The sequence below is a fragment of the Periophthalmus magnuspinnatus genome, chromosome 9, assembly GCF_009829125.3.
Source record: "Periophthalmus magnuspinnatus isolate fPerMag1 chromosome 9, fPerMag1.2.pri, whole genome shotgun sequence".
Lineage (NCBI taxonomy): Eukaryota > Metazoa > Chordata > Actinopteri > Gobiiformes > Gobiidae > Periophthalmus > Periophthalmus magnuspinnatus.
The window spans coordinates 5,634,612-5,654,270 of record NC_047134.1 but is presented as its reverse complement, the minus strand read 5'-3'; the positions used below and the strand labels follow the sequence as shown (position 1 = coordinate 5,654,270).

General features: G+C 38.6%; 1 protein-coding gene across 1 annotated transcript in view; it reads left to right on the top strand.

The window, feature by feature from the left end:
• aopep (aminopeptidase O (putative)) overlaps positions 1–19,659 on the top strand; it is a 365,924-nt gene that overhangs the window by 17,997 nt on the left and 328,268 nt on the right. The window contains exons 6-8 of the mRNA XM_055224341.1: positions 3,333–3,507; positions 12,855–13,068; positions 13,848–13,969. Coding sequence (XP_055080316.1) covers positions 3,333–3,507; positions 12,855–13,068; positions 13,848–13,969 — 511 coding nt within the window. The remainder of the gene's footprint in view (positions 1–3,332; positions 3,508–12,854; positions 13,069–13,847; positions 13,970–19,659) is intronic.

The window sequence follows — 19,659 nt, the reverse complement described above, 5'->3', positions numbered from 1 at the left end:
GCGGGGTTGTTTGTAGTAGTCCTTGAGCTGATCGTGGGCAGAGGTTCAGAGACGAGGTAATCCGTACTGGTCAAAGTGAACTGGGTCGGAGCGTGTGATGTTGGTACCGGTCGTGGAGAGGTGGGTCAAAGGCAGAGGAGTTGAGTCGGTCCAGGGACCGGAATCTGACGAGGAGCAAAAAACATCCAACTTAGTGAAAAGTAACAAATGCAAAACATGAAACTGAGCCAAGCACAGCTGTACCACTGTGGATATGCAGACAATCTGGCACTGAGTGTCAGGTCCTTGGTCCTTTTGCCCTCCCCAGGTGCAGCTTGATTAGAGATTAGTTGCAGGTGTGCATGGGAGGAGCCCGAATTTCCGCCCAGCTCCAGGCTCTGACACAGAAGGGAGAGGAAAACAGCACAAAACACAAGGCAGACTGGAATCTTGACATGTGGCTTATATTTAGGTGCGGTCAATAGTCCGAAATTTACGGTAGTCCAGGTCTAGTCCCGGCCTAGTCCCGGCCTAGTCCCGGCCTAGTCCCGGCCTAGTCCCGGCCTAGTCCCGGCCTAGTCCCGGCCTAGTCCTGGCCTAGTCCCGGCCTAGTCCCGGCCTAGTCCCGGCCTTCTACTGGTGCTCAGTCAGCACTAAATATGGGGAATCAGCATTTCAGTTGTCTGCTGCTAAAACCTGGAACAGGTAGAGGCCACATTCAGAAATTTCAATTTATTTACCCTAATACGACTTGTATACGTATAGTGTTTTTGTGTTGTATATTTTTGCATATATCCAAAATGGCAGATTTCAGGTACTTTTGCACAAGAATCTTTACTGTATATCTATTAATCTTTTTAGCACAGTCAGCCCACATGCTGTAAACTTTTAATTAGCCCTTTCGAAATTACCTTACAACAGCGCTGCATACACACTAGAGTCCTTTGGTTTCATTTTTTTAGTTTATTTGAAGGGACAGTGTGCAAAAAAACATTAATAGATGCTTTGCACCAGATTATAGCTGAAGCTAGTTTCTGTCTGTAGTCCCTGAACAGGTGAAAAATGCAATACAATATAAAATATAAGCAATATAATACAATACAATATAAAATGTGAGCAGTATAACACAGGAACAATATACAAATATACAGTAAAGTAAATATAAGTTAAAAGTGCAATGTGTGATGTAATGTAATGTAATATAATGTAGTGTAATGTTATGTAATGTAGTGTAATGTAATGTAATGTATTAACACTATAGGTTGGTAATCTGGGGGCCATCAGATGATACCCACGAGGGTAACATCTGATGGCAATGTACCCGTCAAAGTTAAAAAGTTAAAAGTGCAATGTAATGTTGTAACATTTGATCTGGTAATCTTGGGGCCATCAGGTGATACCCACAAGGGTAACACCTGATGGCAAAATACCCGTCTGGTGTTGTTAGTGTGAGCATGTTTGGTGCTCCAGAATCCAATTTTTGACGGCCCGTGAGAAGTTGTAAAAATCAGTCATGTTCTTTAGATTGTCTGGAAGCCTATTCCATTCCTTAGTGGCTTTATAGGAAAAGGCTGATTGAGAGAAGGCAGACTTTCTTTTAAGAACATTGCAGTCGCTTCTAGACACAGACCTTAACACTCTAATTGTAAGCTGAGAGCGAGGCTGGATGTAGGTCTTAAGAGGAGGTGGGGCGGCATCATGTAAAACTTTGTGGACCAGACGAATATCAAAGTACCTGATCAAGTTGTCGAGACTTAGCATTTTATATTTTTCCAAAACATGGCAATGATGGTAACGCCTTGGCTTTTTGTCCAAAATTTTTAGGGCCTGATTATGTAAAGATCTAAGAGATTTTAGAGCTGTTAGGTTTGCCTGAGACCATGATGATATGCAATACAGAATATGAGATATGATCATGGCATCAAAGTAAGACTTTGCAGCTTCTAGTGATAATGCCTTCCTAATATGTCGAAAGTTCACAATGTTAAACATTACAGGTCTTTTTAATGGGATTTTTAAAGTAAAGTGAAGGGTCCAATATGACACCTAGATATTTAGCCTCTTCAACGTTTTTGATCATGCGATTATCCACATAAATATTTGGGAAGACATTTAGAATTTTTTTGTTCGAGAAATACATAGTGACCATTTTCTCAGTGTTCAACACAAGGCAGGAGTTGTTAAGCCACTCTAGTGCTTTTGCCATTGTGTTGGATAACTTAGCGGCAACAGAGTTAGCGTCAGAACCATGCACAAAAAAGACCGTATCATCAGCATACATTAAGACTTCTACATCACTGCAGATGGAGGGCAGGTCATTAATGTATAGAGAATTCAGCTTAATCATTCCTCTGTTTAAAGGTGCACTTTGGAACTTTTCTGCTGGTCCTCGTGGAGATGTTCTTTCCTGGAATGTTCCACAGTAGTGCATTTTTAACATATCTATCTTACATGCATTAAATTATATGTGCTTGCTCAAAGATCGTTATTTTGCAGGCTTGGTCATCTCGCCACAGATCTGACTTGTGATTTGGCCTTGTAGAGTCCCCCTGTGTGTCCTCATGAAGCTAGATAAATGCAATGCCATATTGTGGAACTTTCTTGATCATATTTAAAGCCCCACTATGTAGCCTTTTGGTTAAAATCATAGATTGTATAAAGAAGTGGACTAAGTGAGTGTGACATCATCTACAGCGTTTGGCTCCAGTCAAATGAAGCTCATTGAAGTTAGCACTTATTGGGGCGAATTTGGAGCCACGTTCTGACCGCGAGTATCATAGTAGCCAAAGAGCCAATCCAGATCCAGGCTGTTGAAGGTAATGCCCCTTCCCGCCTGCACCACTGGATTAGCAGGGAGTGGGCACTTAGCAACGCTGTTAATCAAACCTGTTGCCAATGCTAGCAAGGCGGCCTCAGGAGATGAAGGCACCTGATTTATCTGTTATTAATGGTCATGTCTTGATTTATAGACAAAATGCCTAAATGAAAACACCAAGATCATGTAGAGCGGATTAATACAAACATTTTAAGATCCTGACAGCAGCATTTACAGATAGAGAGGCCACAGTTTTTCAGTAGAAAGTGAATTAGAGTGAATGGACACATAAGCGCACCCATGATCACTTTCTATTTGGAACATTACGGCTAGCAGGTTAGCTATGTCCATATATATATATATACAGTCTATGGCTACTAAAATAGACTAAAATAAATGCATAAATCTGCCATAAAATTTAACTGTCTTCATGGAGAATGTTACACAGTGTTGCTTTAACCTTTTTTTTTTTCCTTTGGACCCGAGTGTGTTTGTTTGTTGTGTTCTCCCTGACAGTGCATTTTTCTTGTCTCTACAGGCTTCTCAATCTGGTCTTATTATGTGACGATGCCCATGCCAGCCTCCACCTTGGCACTGGCAGTGGGCCATTGGCAGCAGGTCACTGCAGTCCCTCCCTGTGGATCATATTCAGACAGCGCAGGGTCTATGGACAAATCCGGGACCGGACCAAGAGAGGGCAGCAGTGATGCCAGGTATTCTAATAATAATAATAATAATACATTTTATTTATAGGGCGCCTTTCTGGGCACTCAAGGTCACCTTACAATACAATATATACATATACAGACAACACCTAGTTAAAATCAACATTTAAGAACATACAGTTAAAAGCATTCAGATAAAAAACATTGAAAAAGGACAGGGCAGGTGTGGATTATAAAGAATATGCCAGTCTGAACAAGTGGGTTTTGAGTTTGGATTTGAAGTCTGAGAGTATGTCAGTATTGCGGAGGTCAGGGGGGAGAGAGTTCCAGAGCTGGGGAGCAGAGCAGCTGAAGGCCCTGCTCCCCACGGTGACAAGCCGGGCTGAGGGAACAGAGAGAGGAAGAGGAGTGGAGAGAGCGAGCGGGTGTGGCAATATGGAGGAGGTCTGAGAGGTATGGAGGTGCAAGGTTATGGATGGCTTTGAATGTGTGGAGCAGGATTTTATATTATATTCTGTGAGATTTCCCAATAGTTTGTGCACACTACTGGTTGTCAAGATGTGAAAACTTCCCATGTTATTTCCTGATTTGAGTCAGAACCAGAATAAAAGAGATGAGGAGTGGGTGCATGTGTGTCCATATAATATAGTTTTTAAAAGATCTTCAAAAACAAATGAACAGGAAAAACAGTATTTTGTATTCTGAGAAAAAAAATGTGGCTCAAGAAGTTTTTTTTTAATGTTATCTCTAAAACCTTGCTTTTGGGAGTAAGGGTTTCATGTTTTTTTTTGAATTATTACTGTATACAAGGCCTGTCACAATAACACATTTTGAAGTTTAATATATCAATTGAGTAAATATAGACGATAAACGATAATATTTAAACTCATTTATGCCACTGACACAAAAACCCAAGAGCAGATTTAAACCACAAAAGTATCATAGCAACCAAAGAGTCAATCCAGAGCCAGGCTGTTGAAGGTAACGCCCCTTCCTGCCTGTACCTCACTGGTTTAATACGGAGTGGGAGTTTAGCAACGCTGTCAAACAAACTTGTTGCTAATGCTAGCGATAGCGACCTCAGGGTAAGAAGGCGCCTGATTTTATTAATGTTCATATCTTGATTTATGGTCACAATAGTGAAATAAAAATCCCAGGATCATGTAGAGGGTGTTAATACAAACATTTTAAGACCAAAATGATGAGTCTGACAGCAGCAGCTTGTTAGGCGTGTTCTGTCAAAAATGGCGACTGGAGTCGATCAGTTCAAATCACTAAAATGTATTCCCCTGACAAATGCAGTCTAATACAGAGCTCTGGGTCAGACTGTGTCCCTATGCAGGACTTAAGCCAGGCGCTCTGACTGCCTGCCTCTCCCTTGACCAAAAGGTAAAAAACAACTATCATGAATATGCAAATAGTATGTTGAGCAGGTGCGCACCTTGGTTCCTCCTCCGAAACCTCTTTCACTTCTCTCGGACACCCCCGACTGCACCGGTCTGTTTTTCGACCTTGAGTCGACTCGGGCTGCTTTATCTCTGTAAAGGAGTTTCTACAAAGCATCCAGCTACCTCCCGTTATTCAGAACACACAATGTTGCCTTTAAAGGGACCTATTATAATGATTTCAGTGTTTAAGCATCAACGCAGTTTTCGAATCAATATGTAACTTCATTAAACAGTATTCAAACAAATATATGAATTAGTATAAAAACTGTTCAAATCAATGTGTAACAGTAATTCAAACAAATATATGAATTCAGTGTTTTGATATATACATGTGATGCAAATAAGAAGCTTTATTACTTAAAATATCCTTCAAGTTATAGAGACATTTTTCAATATAAAGTCAGAATCGATGGCGCAAGAAGCCATGCTCACTTCCTATTTGGAACATGGCGGCTAGCAGGTGAGCTATGACCATTTATATATACAGTCCATGGTGGGTACATGTATGTCAAAATTTTTCATTTATTTATTTATTTCAAGCAGATTAATGAACGCATATATCCAGTACACTTAATGCACATTTCAAATTTTTTCTTATTTAAACTCGAAAAGGAGTGGGAAGAAGAAAATCTATTAAATCCCACTCCTGTCTTCCATCAGAACATTAATTAAATGCTTTGTTTAAGCTTCCTTTTCAGTTGGAAAAAAAAAAAAAAAAAATCTTTTCCATTCCACAATTTCGAGTGATTCGAACATTAGGTAGTATAAAATTTGTATAACCTTTCAGAGAAAGAGAGCAAAACACTTTTGCACATTACATGGTAATAACTTATTGAAGGTTTTGTAATATAATTACAGTATAATATTTTACAAGGTAGGGAAATTTTAATAATTTGGACTGGATGAAAAGATCATGAGTATGTTCTAAAACATATGTGTCCGGCTCAAGGTCTGCGGGCCACATCCGAGATAATTTTATACTATTGTTATTAATGGTCCGGCAATATGAAGCGCCGATAACACAATAAACTACAAATCCCATAATGCAAAACTACAAATCCCATAATGCAGCGCTTCAGCTGCCTTGCCGAACAGCCCACGTCAATCAAGTCTAGCTTTTGTTGCTGCAAGTTATTGGGAAGCTAGCCCCTCACGATGCCGAAGAGAAAAGTTGATTGTGAAAACAGAGCCTTTTAAAACCGATGGGAGGCTGAGTATATGTTTACTGACATTGCCGGTAAACCAGTGTGTCTCATTTGCGGAGCTAATATTGCTGTAATTAAAGAATTTAATCTAAGATGGCCCTATGAGACAAAACATCAGGATAACCTTAAAGACATGAATGCAGAGCAGACGATACAAAAAGCAGAAGAGTTAAAGAAGAAACTGACATTTCAGCAGACGGTTTTTACCCGTGCAAAATCACAAAATGAAGCTGCTGTGAAAGCAAGTTTTATCGTGGCAGAGGAGATCGCAAAATCAGCCCGGCCATTTGCCGAGGGAGAATTTCTGAAGAGCTGCATGATCAAGGTGTTTGACGTCTTATGTCCAGACAAAAAGCAGATGCTGGCAAATGTAAGCCTGAGTAGAACTACGGTTGCTGATCAAGTTTGTGATATTGCCACTGATTTAAGAACACAACTGAGTGAAAGAAGCAAAGACTATATTGCATACTCTCTTGCTGTGGATGAAAGTACTGACATGACTGATACAGCACAGCTGGCCATCTTCATCCATGGAGTGGACTCCAATTTGCGCGCTACAGAGGAAATAATGGACATTAAATTGATGCACGGGACGACTAGAGAAGACATTTTTGAAAACGTATGTCAAAGTGTAACCGACATGAAACTGCCCTGGGACAAACTTATTGGACTTACAACTGATGGAGCACCAGCTATATGCGGTGAAAAAAGTGGAGTAGTGGGAAGGATGCGAGTAAAGATGCAGGAGGAGAACTGTACTCGTGAGTTAACAGCATATCACTGCATCATACACCAGGAAGCACTATGTGGCAAAGTCCTGAAGATGGACCATGTAATGAGCACTGTAACGCAAACCGTAAACTTTATCCGAGCTAAAGGTTTAATTCACCGGCAATTTCAGTCCTTTATGTGGGATATAGATTCAGAGTATGCCGACATTCCTTATCATACAGAGGTACGTTGGCTAAGTCGGGGTAAAGTTCTCAACAGTTTTTGAGCTCAGCAACGAAATCTGTCAGTTCATGGACAGTAAAGGAAAAGACTCTACCGTTTTAGGGATGAAAAGTGGAAATGCGAGTTGGCGTGTTGGCTCATCTCAACGCGTTAAACCTCCAGCTCCAGGGATGTGACTGAATGATCACTGACATGTATGACGCAGTGAATTTCAAGTGAAGCTGCTTTTATGGGAGAGACAAATGCACCAGTGCAACTTGCCTCACTTTCCCTGTTGCCAAATAATGTTGAACCAAGTTGGCACAACGCATTGGCACGGTGCTTTGGTGGCTTCGAAGAACAAAAAAAGAATTTTGAGTTGCTTCGCAGCCCATTTGCCGTCGATGTGGACACTGCACCTGTGCAGATTCAGATGGAGCTCATTGAGCTACAGTGTAATGGGACACTGAAGGCAAAGTACGACACTGAAGGGCTCGCACAGTTTATTCACTCCATTCCCGCAGCAATGCCCCAGCTCTGTCTACATGCGGGTCGAACCTTTTGCATGTTTGGTAGCACATATCCGTGTGAGAAGCTCTTCTCAGTGATGAAGACTAACAAAACAGCACACAGGAGTCGTCTCACTGACGAACATCTGCAGTCCATCCTGAGAATCTCCACAACACAGGACTTCACACCAAACATAAACAAACTTGTTGCCAAAAAAGATACTAGGCGTCCAGCTCTGATAAAATGACATAAGAGAAAAGAAAACTGAATGATTTGATTTGTTATTGCTGAAACACACACATTTTATTTATATTTTTAGTTTTGTTTTATTTTGCAGTATGTTCATATTTTGAATTTGTATAATTTTGACAGGCGATATTTTTATGGAGAGCAAAATCTTTTGGGATATTTAAAATTTAAGTTCATTGACATAAGAGAAAAGAAAGTTGCATGTTTGTTATTTTAATGTTAACTTGTTCATATTTCTAACTTGTGTAATTTTGACAGGATATATATTTTATGGAGAGCAAAATAAAGTATTTTAAGGTTTAAGTTTATTTATTCCAAAATAATTTTCCTGTCTGTTTTTATTCATATTTATGTTATTTATGTTTAGTTTTAGTGTGTTCAATAAATGTTTATCCTCTTCGGCCCGCGACCTAAAGTGTGTTTTGGCCCCCTGTGCAACTGAGTTTGACATCCCTGTTCTAAAAGAACAACCTTGTGAATGATCCACACTGCTTGTTTTTGCAATAAGAATAATGGCTTAGTTGAGCAGTGGTAATTGTTTCCCCAGATTTCAACACAATACGTGAAATAAGGGAGAACCAGTGAGCAGTATAATGTATGGAGTGCATTTTAATCAAGATATTGTTTTGCTTTATTTATAAGTGAGAATCTCTTGACTGTTTTAGTTTTTATATGCCAGATGTGGGTTTTCATGATAATTTGCTGTTCATAATTATTCCAATGAATTTAATCTGAAATACATTTCCAATTTGTACACCCTCAGTATTTATTTGTAATTCTGGGTTGGTTTTAGTTCATTACTTTGGTTTTGCATAGATTTAATGACTGATGATGATTTAATTTGTATCCATCCATTGTTTTATTTTATTTAGTTCCACATTCACAGTGTCTACAAATTCATAATAATCTAAACTACTATAAAAATGTCAGTGTCATCAGGAAGGAGGAGAATTAGTTTTAATGCATGTGATAAATATATAATTTCTATAGAGACTGAAAAGGATGAGCTCCAGCACTGACTCTGGGCAACACCACAAGCAATGCCAAGGTATTCAGATGAGTATTCTCCTCTTTCAAAATACTGGGCTTGTCGTCTTAGCCCAGTGTTTCTCAATTATTTTCTATCATGCCCCCCCTATAAAGAAGAAAAAATCCCCCCCCCCTAAAATAAATGAAATGATTTAATGAAATTTAATTAAATATGAAATAAAAAATAAAATTAAATAAACATCAAATGAATAAATTAAAATTAAATAAATATCAAAATAATACATTAAAATTAAATAAATATCAAATTAAAACAAGTAATTTAGCAATTTGGTACGCCACCTTATATGATGCTCGGTGCTTGCTGGTTTAATTGACATTTACAAAGTGGGATGATTGTTGGCAATATTTGGCACGTTTACGCTGAAAAAACTCCAGCGTCTTATCAGCGTGACTGAGGTGTAATGAGGTGGCGCCTTAACTTATTTGGCTTCATACTGTCCGCTGCCACAGCAGACACCAGTCTGTCCTCGTGTCCCACCAGAGTCACAGTGAAGCCAAGTACTAAATACGCTTCATCAGACTTCCTGGTCTTATTTTTCGGGTGACTTTACCTCCGTCTATATCCGCCTTTCTTTTCATCCCTGTTAAAATGTTTTCCATAGTGTGTCTTTGGCAAAAGTGTTTCTTGTTCTGTTCACTTTCAAGTTTATTTAGCAGGATTGAATGATTAATTGTGTCAAATGCTTTATTTCAGATCAATAAAGATACCAACAGCACGCTTCTTTTGATCCACTGCATTGGTGATTGCTTCAATTATTGCCATGGAATGGCTATTTTTGCTCTGAAGCCATATTGGCTATAATTTATTATTTGATGTTTGTCAACTAACTTTTCTTGCCAAAACATAACCCTAACTTAAACACAGTTCCTAAATCAAGCCAAAATCTTAACCAAGTTTTAACTTGTTAACCAAGAGTATTAGCTAAAAGAATTACACTATAAACATCATTACACCAATACAGAAGGGTTTTGCTAGAATACCTTTGACCGATCACAACTGACTGTCCCATCCACCACCAACCTTCCCCCAAGATGATTCAATGAGTTTTACTTCTGCAGCTGTTAACCTGAGTGTTCTTGTCCAAATTCCACTCTGAAAGTTTCCTTTGCTCAAACTCAAAATAGATGAGAGGGATAAGAATAGGCCAGAGCTCTGACTGTATTTTTACTGCTACATTAAAACTCTGAAACGCTTATTACATTCAGTCGTGCATTTTTTGAGTCTCCAGTTGCCGGTCTTATACATTTTATAGAGGCACGAAATGTACAGTGCCAAAGGAACATTAGAGATGCCCAGCCCACATGGCCAGACCGGGTTAAACTCAGGTCTCAGCAGGTTGGCAGCTGCTGTAATGCTTTCCAGTAAACCTACTCCTCCCTCACGTTTTCTCCAATTGAAGCTCCAACCAAACTCCACCACTGCTTCTGTCTTCCTGTGCGGCCGATTTTTTTAACAAGTCACATAAGATGCGCCTTATTGAACAGACTGATGGCTCAAAATGGAGGTAGAAGAGAGTGTGCGTATGTGACACAGACATGAAACAAATTATTTATTATACCTGATAAATATATTTTGTTATTATTTTTACAAAAATTTAAAGTTTATTTGTGATCTTTAATTCAACTTAAGATATATGATTTGTGGGTTTCACGATGTAAATACCGAAATATCGATTTTCTTATTGGCAAAAAAAAAAAAAATCCATCAACCCAATCATCGAGTAGAGATGAGCTGATATAGACAGATACAGACAATACCTTTTTACAGGTTTTGTTGTGATATTTGCAGATATCAGTGTCAATATTTTAAAATCCATGATAGTGGCAACAAATTTAAAACCCCAATTTCAATGAAGTTGGGACGCTGTGTAAACTTAACAAAAAAATACAGATTACAATAATTTGCAAATCCTTTTCAACCTATATTAAACTGGATAAACTACAAAGACATGACATTTAATGTTCAAACTGATAAACTGTATTGTTTTTATGCAAATATTCACTATTCACTGTTTTTCAATTTGATGCCTGCAACACGTTCCAATAAAGCTGGGACAGGGGCAAAAAAAAGAATGGGAATGGGAAAGTTGAGGAATGCTTAAAATACACCTGTTTGGAACATTCCACGGGTGAACAGTTTAATTGGAAACGGGCAAGTGTCATGATTGGGTATAAAAGGAGCATCCCCGAAGGGCTCAGTCATTCATAAGCAAAGATGGGGAGAGGTTCACCGCTTTGTGAACAACTGCGTGAGCCAATAGTCTAACAGTCTAAGAACAGCATGTCTCAACATACAATTGCAAGGAATTTAGGGATTTCATCATCTACGGTCCATAATATCATCAAAAGATTCAGAGAATCTGGTGAAATCTCTGCATGTAAGCAGGAAGGCCGAAAACCAACATTGAATGTCCATGACCTTCGATCCCTCAGGCATTACTGTATTTAAAAACAGACATGAATGTGTAACATGGGCTCAGGAACACTTCAGGAAACCATTGTCTGTTAACACAGTTTGTCGCTACATCTCCAAGTGCAAGTTAAAACTGTACCATGCAAAGTGAAAGCCATATATCAACAACACCCAGAAACCCCACTGGCTTTTCTGGGCCCGAGCTCACTTGAGATGGACTGACGCAAAGTGGAAAAGTGTGCTGTGGTCTAAGGAGTCCACACTTGTCCATATAGTTTTTGGAAATCATGGACGTTGTGTCCTGCGGGCTAAAGAGGAAAAGGACCATCAAATTGTTATCAGTGCAAAGTTCAAAAGCTGAAGCATCTGTGATGGTATGGGGTGTATTAGAGCCCATGGAATGGGTAACTTTCACATCTGTGAAGGCACCATTAATGCTGCAAGGTACATACAGGTTTTAGAGCAATATATGCTGCCATCCAAGCAATGTTTTTTTCAGGGACATCCCTGCTTATTTCAGCAAGACAATGCCAAGCCATATTCTGCACGTGTTACAACAGCGTGGGTTCGTAGTAAAAGTACTAGACTGGTCTGCCTGCAATCCAGACCTGTCTCCCATTGAAAATGTGTGGCGCATTATGAAGCACAAAATATGACAACGGAGACCCCGGACTGCTGAGCAACTGAAGTTGTACATTCAGCAAGAATGGGAAAGGATTTCTGCTGCAAAGCTTCAACAATTAGTGTCCTCAGTTCCCAAATGCTTATTGATGTCAAAACGAAAGGTGATGTAACACAGTGGTACATGACCCTGTCCCAGCTTTATTGGAGCATGTTGCAGACATCAAAGTGAATATTTGCATAAAAACAATAAAGTTTATCAGTTTGAACATTACATACCATGTCTTTGTAGTTTATTCAGTTCAATATAGTTTGAAAAGGATTTGCAAGTCATTGTATTCTGTGTATATATATATATATATATATATATATATATATATATATATATATATATATTTTTTTTTTTTTTTTTTTTTTTTTTTAAGGTTTACAGAGCGTCCCCAACTTCATTGTAGTTGGGGTTGTATGTGAAGTTGTAGAAAAATTCACAAATTAACTTTTAACTCTGGTCAAAATTATTTCCAAATGTCATTTGTAGACACCAGTATGTATTCACTGTGGACATGGCATGGAGAAATTGGTGCTAAATATTTGAGAATCTTTCTACAAAACCCAAAATCAAAACATGAAAACACCTCGATATTGGCACCAATATATTGTCCTCCCTGTTCATATACCACATATCTATGGGAGTCCTTTTGGAGTTGATTGCAAACTGGTTTTAGTCATGGGATCTGGCAACCCAAATTATAGAACTCATTCTGCTTTTGGTTTGAGAAATAGAACTTATTTAGGTACATTGAGTTTACTGACAATTATAATGTTTCTATTCAGTCTTTGTGTCTTAAAAGGATGTAGGGTTTTCAAATAAACTCTGTTTGACTTTTTTCTGTTGTTGTATTCAAAAAGATCACTGAATACATCCTGATTATTAACCTCAGATTAAACCATTCTAATCTGACACAGGGGAGACCGGACCACAGTCCCCGAGTTTGCATTCTGCCACTCTTCCCTGGAAAACGCAGAGCCTACGCTACCCTATTATACAGGCCCATCGGATGACGGCATCTCCTGTTGCCATGGCGACTACCCCTGCCGATTCACATTGCAGCAGGCCACGTCCCAGCGGGAGATTCCACATCGTGTGTTTGCCCCCATCTGCCTCCTGCAAAAAGCCCAGGTACTGAGCAGAGACTGGACAATTTATTTATACAGGGACTGGCACAAGGAAAACATTTTTGTGCACATGATGGCATAGTGTTTATAGTGAGGGTTTTCAGATGAAGGAAACAGACACGTATATATAACTTGGATTATGTTTCATCGTTTTAACAAAAATAACAAACCCTCTTATGTATCATCTATAGACTATAAAGAACTGGACTAAATGAGTATAACCTCACCCATAACGTTCGGCTCCAGCTAAATGAAGCTGATCAAGGCTAGCAGTTATAGGGGCCAATTTGGAGCTTAGTTCCATATTTTTAATTCCAACCACAACCGACCAAACAACCAGTCCAGAGCGAGGCTGTTGGAAGTAATGCCCCTTCCCGCCCACACCGCTGGTTTAGTAGGAAGCGGGCGCTTAGCAACTTCGTCAATCAAGCCTGTTGCTAACACAAGTGAGATCGGCATTAGTGAAATATCTTGCTTTACGGAAACAATAGCGAACATTTTAAGACACAAAATGATGCGACTAATGGCAGCAGTTATAGAGAGAGGGGCCACAGTTTTTCAATAGAACATGAAATGGAGCCAGAAGCATGCCCATGATCACTTCCTATTTGGAATGTGGCAGTAGGTTAGCTATGTCCATTTAAATACATGGTCTATATATATAGTATCCCAACCTTCAGCTCAAGATTTGGGTAGATGACGTCACATAACCAAACCTATCATGATGAGACAGTGATTTGCATTTGTATAAAACGTTAAGATGATCTTTGTGTTCTCCTGTAGCTGGTATTAAATCTCCTGCCTCAGTGTTTGGCCACTGCTCACTCTGTTCTGGGAGTTCATCCATTTTCTCGTCTTGATGTTCTCATTGTCCCTGCTGGGTTCTCCAGTCTGGGCATGGCCAGGTAAACATGCACACACAGACATGAATACACACACACACCTACGTGTTTATAGTGCATGGTGGGGACTATCGTGGTGGGGACCACCCTTTCTGAAGGTTCTGCAGCATTGAAAAAAATCAGGCTACATATTGAAACCTCCGGGAAAACAGACGTCACTTCAAATTATCAATTAGTTAAAGTAATGTTCCTTCACCTGACAAATACTAACTCCGTGGGGATTTCAGGTTTTTATGCCGCAGTGAGGTCACGTAAACACACTGTCTGACTTTTATATCTCTCTTGGGACCACTTTACACAAGTTCAAGGGTAACTTACTCGGTGGGGACAGAATATAATATTAAGTTCTCAATTGCAATGCAAGTTCACTTAAAGGATGTTAATGGCATAAATCCTTTGATTATGCTATTTAATAGGGTTTAAAACAAAAAAATTGCCAATAACAATTAAGGTATACTGTATGCCATGCCATGTTAAAAATCAACACAAGTCTGCAAGAATATAGGCAACAAGGTTACAACTTTTTAATAACTTAGCAGAACAGCTATAATACAAAATCAACATTTTAACACAAGTCTGCAAGAATATAGGCAACAAGGTTACAACTTTTTAATAACTTAGCAGAACAGCTATAATACAAAACCATCAACATTTTTTGCCATTCACAGCAGACGTACAAAATAAGTTTGTATGAAGGGAAATTTTATTCCTCAAATTTTAAACTACGAGTTTGACTTCAAACTTGCTTTGTTTGAACAAAATTAACAAATCTGTTTTGAATTAGTTGAAATATCAACATTTGTGACAGCCAATATTGCAAAATGCTGAGTAGGTTAAATTTAATAAGGTTTAAAACAAAAAACTGCCAATAACAATTAAGGTATACTGTATGCCGTGCCATGTTAAAAATCAACACAAGTCTGCAAGAATATAGGCAACAAGGTTACAACTTTTTAATAACTTAGCAGAACAGCTATAATACAAAATCAACATTTTAACACAAGTCTGCAAGAATATAGGCAACAAGGTTACAACTTTTTAATAACTTAGCAGAACAGCTATAATACAAAACCATCAACATTTTTTGCCATTCACAGCAGACGTACAAAATAAGTTTGTATGAAGGGAAATTTTATTCCTCAAATTTTAAACTACGAGTTTGACTTCAAACTTGCTTTGTTGAACAAAATTAACAAATCTGTTTTGAATTAGTTGAAATATCAACATTTGTGACAGCCAATATTGCAAAATGCTGAGTAGGTTAAATTTAATAAGGTTTAAAACAAAAAATGCCAATAACAATTAAGGTATACTGTATGCCGTGCCATGTTAAAAATCAACACAAGTCTGCAAGAATATAGGCAACAAGGTTACAACTTTTTAATAACTTGGCAGAACAGCTATAATACAAAACCATCAACATTTTTTGCCATTCACAGCAGACGTACAAAATAAGTTTGATGAAGGGAACTTTTATTCCTCAAATTAAACTACGAGTTTGACTTCAAACTTGCTTTGTCTGAACAAATTAACAATCTGTTTTGAATTAGTTGAAATATCAACATTTGTGACAGCCAATATTGCAAAATGCTGAGCAGGTTAAATTTTTCTTTTCAGGGCTGTAATTCGATTCTTAACATAAAACTTAAGTGCTAGCCAATCTCTTCTTTTAAGAGCATTTTTTTCCATTTTGATACAGTTCTCACAATCATGCTTTCCTGGTACCTTACAGGTTGTGATGAAGAACATCATGTGTCTTTCCACAGCAGCAACCTCGTCCTCATCCCATTTCTTTCTCTTACTAAGTGTTTGCCCTATAGAGGAACATAAAGAAATTACATTTTGTATTTACATTGCTTTGTCAAACTAAGACCATGAACACTAAGCAGATTTACCTTTAGCGCTTTTCAGCTGTCCAGACCCTTTGTGTGCATTTGTAACCTGGGTAGTAGTCACAGTGTCCTCCTGTGGAGGGTGTACCGTCCCGCAAGTCTCACTTGCTCCCGTGACTAGATCTAAAAGAGAAAAAGAAAAGCAATTGAGCTACATAAAAAGTACATAACAGTCTAGTAGTCATGTTGTCTACTGGATAGTATTACAGGTGGGTTCACTTTTGTCTGTAGTTCATATCAGAGTGGGAATATTTAAATCATAAATAGAAAGACGTGCATATCTCAATCTAAACCAGCGTCTCTGTGGTGCAACCAATTAACTGGTGACCTTTACAGTTTGTGCACATCTTTTATCATTTTTTGTAATGTTTTAACCAAGAAGAGTAGCATATTTTGTAATCATAAATAGTGATTAGTCCAGTTACATGTTTTGAAATAACTGAATGACTTGGTAATGAGTGATTAAAGTTGATTACTGAGGTTTTGCTCAAGCTTTAGATATTTTACACTCTTAAATCACAAGTGATATATTTTAGGGGTACATTAATGAATTATCTTCAAATGCATCTTATTTCTAACATTTAACAGTCTATTTATGTTTATGAAGACACAGATATGAGAATGGAAAGTTGGCGAGAGCTTACCTGGTGAGTCTGACTTATAGCCTGATTCCTGGTCTTGCTCAGTTTCATTTGAGTCTAGAGGATCTTCATCTTGGTCACTGTCGAAGTGCACATTCTCTGTGGAGAGATGAATATGAGTAAACACTGCCCAAAGAATGTATGAAACATTTAAAACTCTCAAAAGGAAAAAGTCAATTTGATTAAAGGTATTATTAAGTAAAGGCAAGTATTAAGGAAAAGAAAAAAGTACATTGCTTAAGACTTAAAAAAAACAACATTCATAATGTGTATTCAGGCATATGGATGCCTCACACATTTGAGACTCAACACTTGGACATGCTTTTGAGGAGTCAGTCACATGAAATCTATGAATTTTAGAGGAAACATATGCAAACATAAGTGACTATAATTTGCAAATACAATAAAAAATGTATGCATGCTACTGTTGATTTGAGAGAGCCAAAATAGAAATGACAAAGACAAATGTTTGATACCTTCTGGATTAATGTTGATCTCATCAAGGGACATTCCTTTGAAGGCTGCTACACGCCCCTGCTCCAGAGCCAAGAGTACTTTGCTGATTTTAGCAAGTTGGAGAGTTCCTTCGGGAAGTCTATAAAACTGCCTGTGCACCCTAATGTCATGCCCTAAAAAGTCAGCAAGCTGATCTAACTCAGTATTACTTAGGTTTAAGACCTGAGACAGGGTTGCAGTTTGTTTCCGTAGTTTTGTTGAAGTCAGACTGTCAGGGCTTTTCGCACCACAAGCCTTGGCAAAGTACCGAAGACTATCAGAGCCGCGGTAGCAAGTCAAACTGGATGGTCTTGCAAATAGGTATATGTTCTCTGTGAGAATCCCACATTCCTGTCGTTTGCTGACAAGCAAATCCAATGTTTGTTGCATTGCCGGACTCAAAAGCACAGGGACCTTTCTTCCACGTTTGCCTCTAATCTCCAGTCTTCGGAAATGCTGACAGAGTCTCTTCTCTAGATCTGAAAGGGCAAGATTCACATCCTCCTGTGAATCCACACATTTTGGGATGTATAGGCAGAGAGGGAATTTTTGATACTTCTCCAGATCTGCGTCGGTTAAACAAAATAACCTTTGTCAGCTGTGTGTATGTCTGAAGTGATGTGACTGAGGACAGCTTGTGGAAAAGATCTTCTTGCTCAGCATCCAAAAAAGAGTGAAGTGTTTGGACGTCTTTTGTAAAAGGGAGCAACTGTGGCCTGTTCCACTTTGACTCATTAAGAGTTCTAAGGGACGCGGATGATATTAGTTCATTCCACCTGGCTTCGTAAACTCTGCGAAATGTTTGAGCTTCCTTTGCTGCATTTTCGTCACCAATCACATTGGCACGGCTTTCAACAAGCAAGGAGACTTTTTGCAAGCTATATCCAATCTTCAAAGCTAGACTTGGGCAACTGTAGGAATGCTTTTCAGAATTGTACCCTGCCACTTCTTTTACAGCTTGAACGACATGCATAAAATTTGCAGGTTGTACGTGCTCTTTAATAGTCTTCAGGTGAGTGGTTTTTCTCGAGCACAACAGCAGTCTTCCAAGCTCCCTCAATTTCTGACATATATACTCATGTTTGCTGGGATCATATCCAAGCTTATTGTACAGATGTTCACCATATTCCATTATACAGGCATCAGATTTGATTGCATGGAACACATCATCTTGCAACATGTTGTTGATTAGCTTCCACAGCTGAGCCATTGTTCCCGTTGGTGGAGGAGTTCCATAGCCACAGAGGGCCTGGATACGTGTTCTGCCAGGTTTCACTGGAATACAAGGTTTGAATTTGCACAGTTTAATGTGCCTCCAAAGGACTTTCCTCAGGAAAAGACCCTGACAATATGAACAATGTAGATAGTCCTCAGCTTGAACAGGTTGACTGGGCTGCTGTCGTGCTACAAGAATTCCAACACCAGAGTCCAGAACTTGCACATTGTGTGAAAAATTGCCCTTGTTTCTTAAATGTTCCAGCTGCAGTAGTCTTTCCTTAGAGTTTTTCGGGAAGGAAAAAGCCCTTGCAACTTCTGCCTCATCTTGATGAGCACGTTCCAAATGCCTTGCCATCTTAACAAATCCCTTTTTACAGTACAAACAGTATTGCTTTTTGCTGTACATTCTAGATCCATCATCTTTTTTAAAAACAGCAGGTATGAAAAGTGAACTGTTGTTTGTTTCACTTATAGAAGAATCTGTACAGGGTAGGTTTTGCTCTGAATTTGATGCAGAGTTTTCTATTATTGGTTCAGTCACTTGCTTGCTTGAACATCTCTTATGACTCCTGTTTTGTTTCCTTACACGTGATCTCCCTCTCTCACTTTTCTGATTTTTTGTATTGTCCAGTTCAGCAAGTGATTGTGACTCCTTTCCAGTGTGCACTATCATGCTTGGAAATCTGAGCTTATTAATTTTCTCATCAGCTATGAGCATCTCACTGGTGTCTGTATCTTCAGAAGAGTCTTCTCCACTTTTAGGGATGTACTTTTCTCCACTGTCATCTGAGGTGAAATCAAATAGCTCATCTGAATCAGGATCAAATAGCTCATCTGAATCATAATCAAGGGGCGCTCTCATCTTAAGGAAAGAGAAATAAATTATATTATAATTATAATATTGTGCACATTTAATACATGGAAACAACCATCAAGTGTTTATTTAAAGTGCACACCTCTATGCTTTTTGTTCTCCTCAGCTTTGGAATAGATGTGTCAGTAATGGTCAAGTCACATTCAGAGGATGGACCTGATGCCTGAGGTGTAAATAAACCTGCTTAATTATATAGCACTAATACACAAAATGAACAATGACAGTGTAAAGACCTTACCTCACAGCTTTCGGTTAGCTGTGAAGAAACAGTGCATTGAGTTTCTGCTTCATTAGAATTTGTAATATTTACAACAGGAGAGCTTCCAGCTCTTATTCTTGTAAGTCCTTCATCCTTTGCCTGTGGAAGGAAAAAGAAAATATTTTAAGTGATTTAAAATATAAGCTAATTAAATTAAAAAGCTTTTAAACAAAAAAAAAAAGCATCAACATTGAAGTGACAGGTGTTATACTTACAAGTAACAAAATCAATGTGCGTGCAATTTGGAATCTACAGTAAAGAATGATTGTGCCCGCAGGAAAAAAAATGTGCTTGGAAACAAAACTTTTGCACCA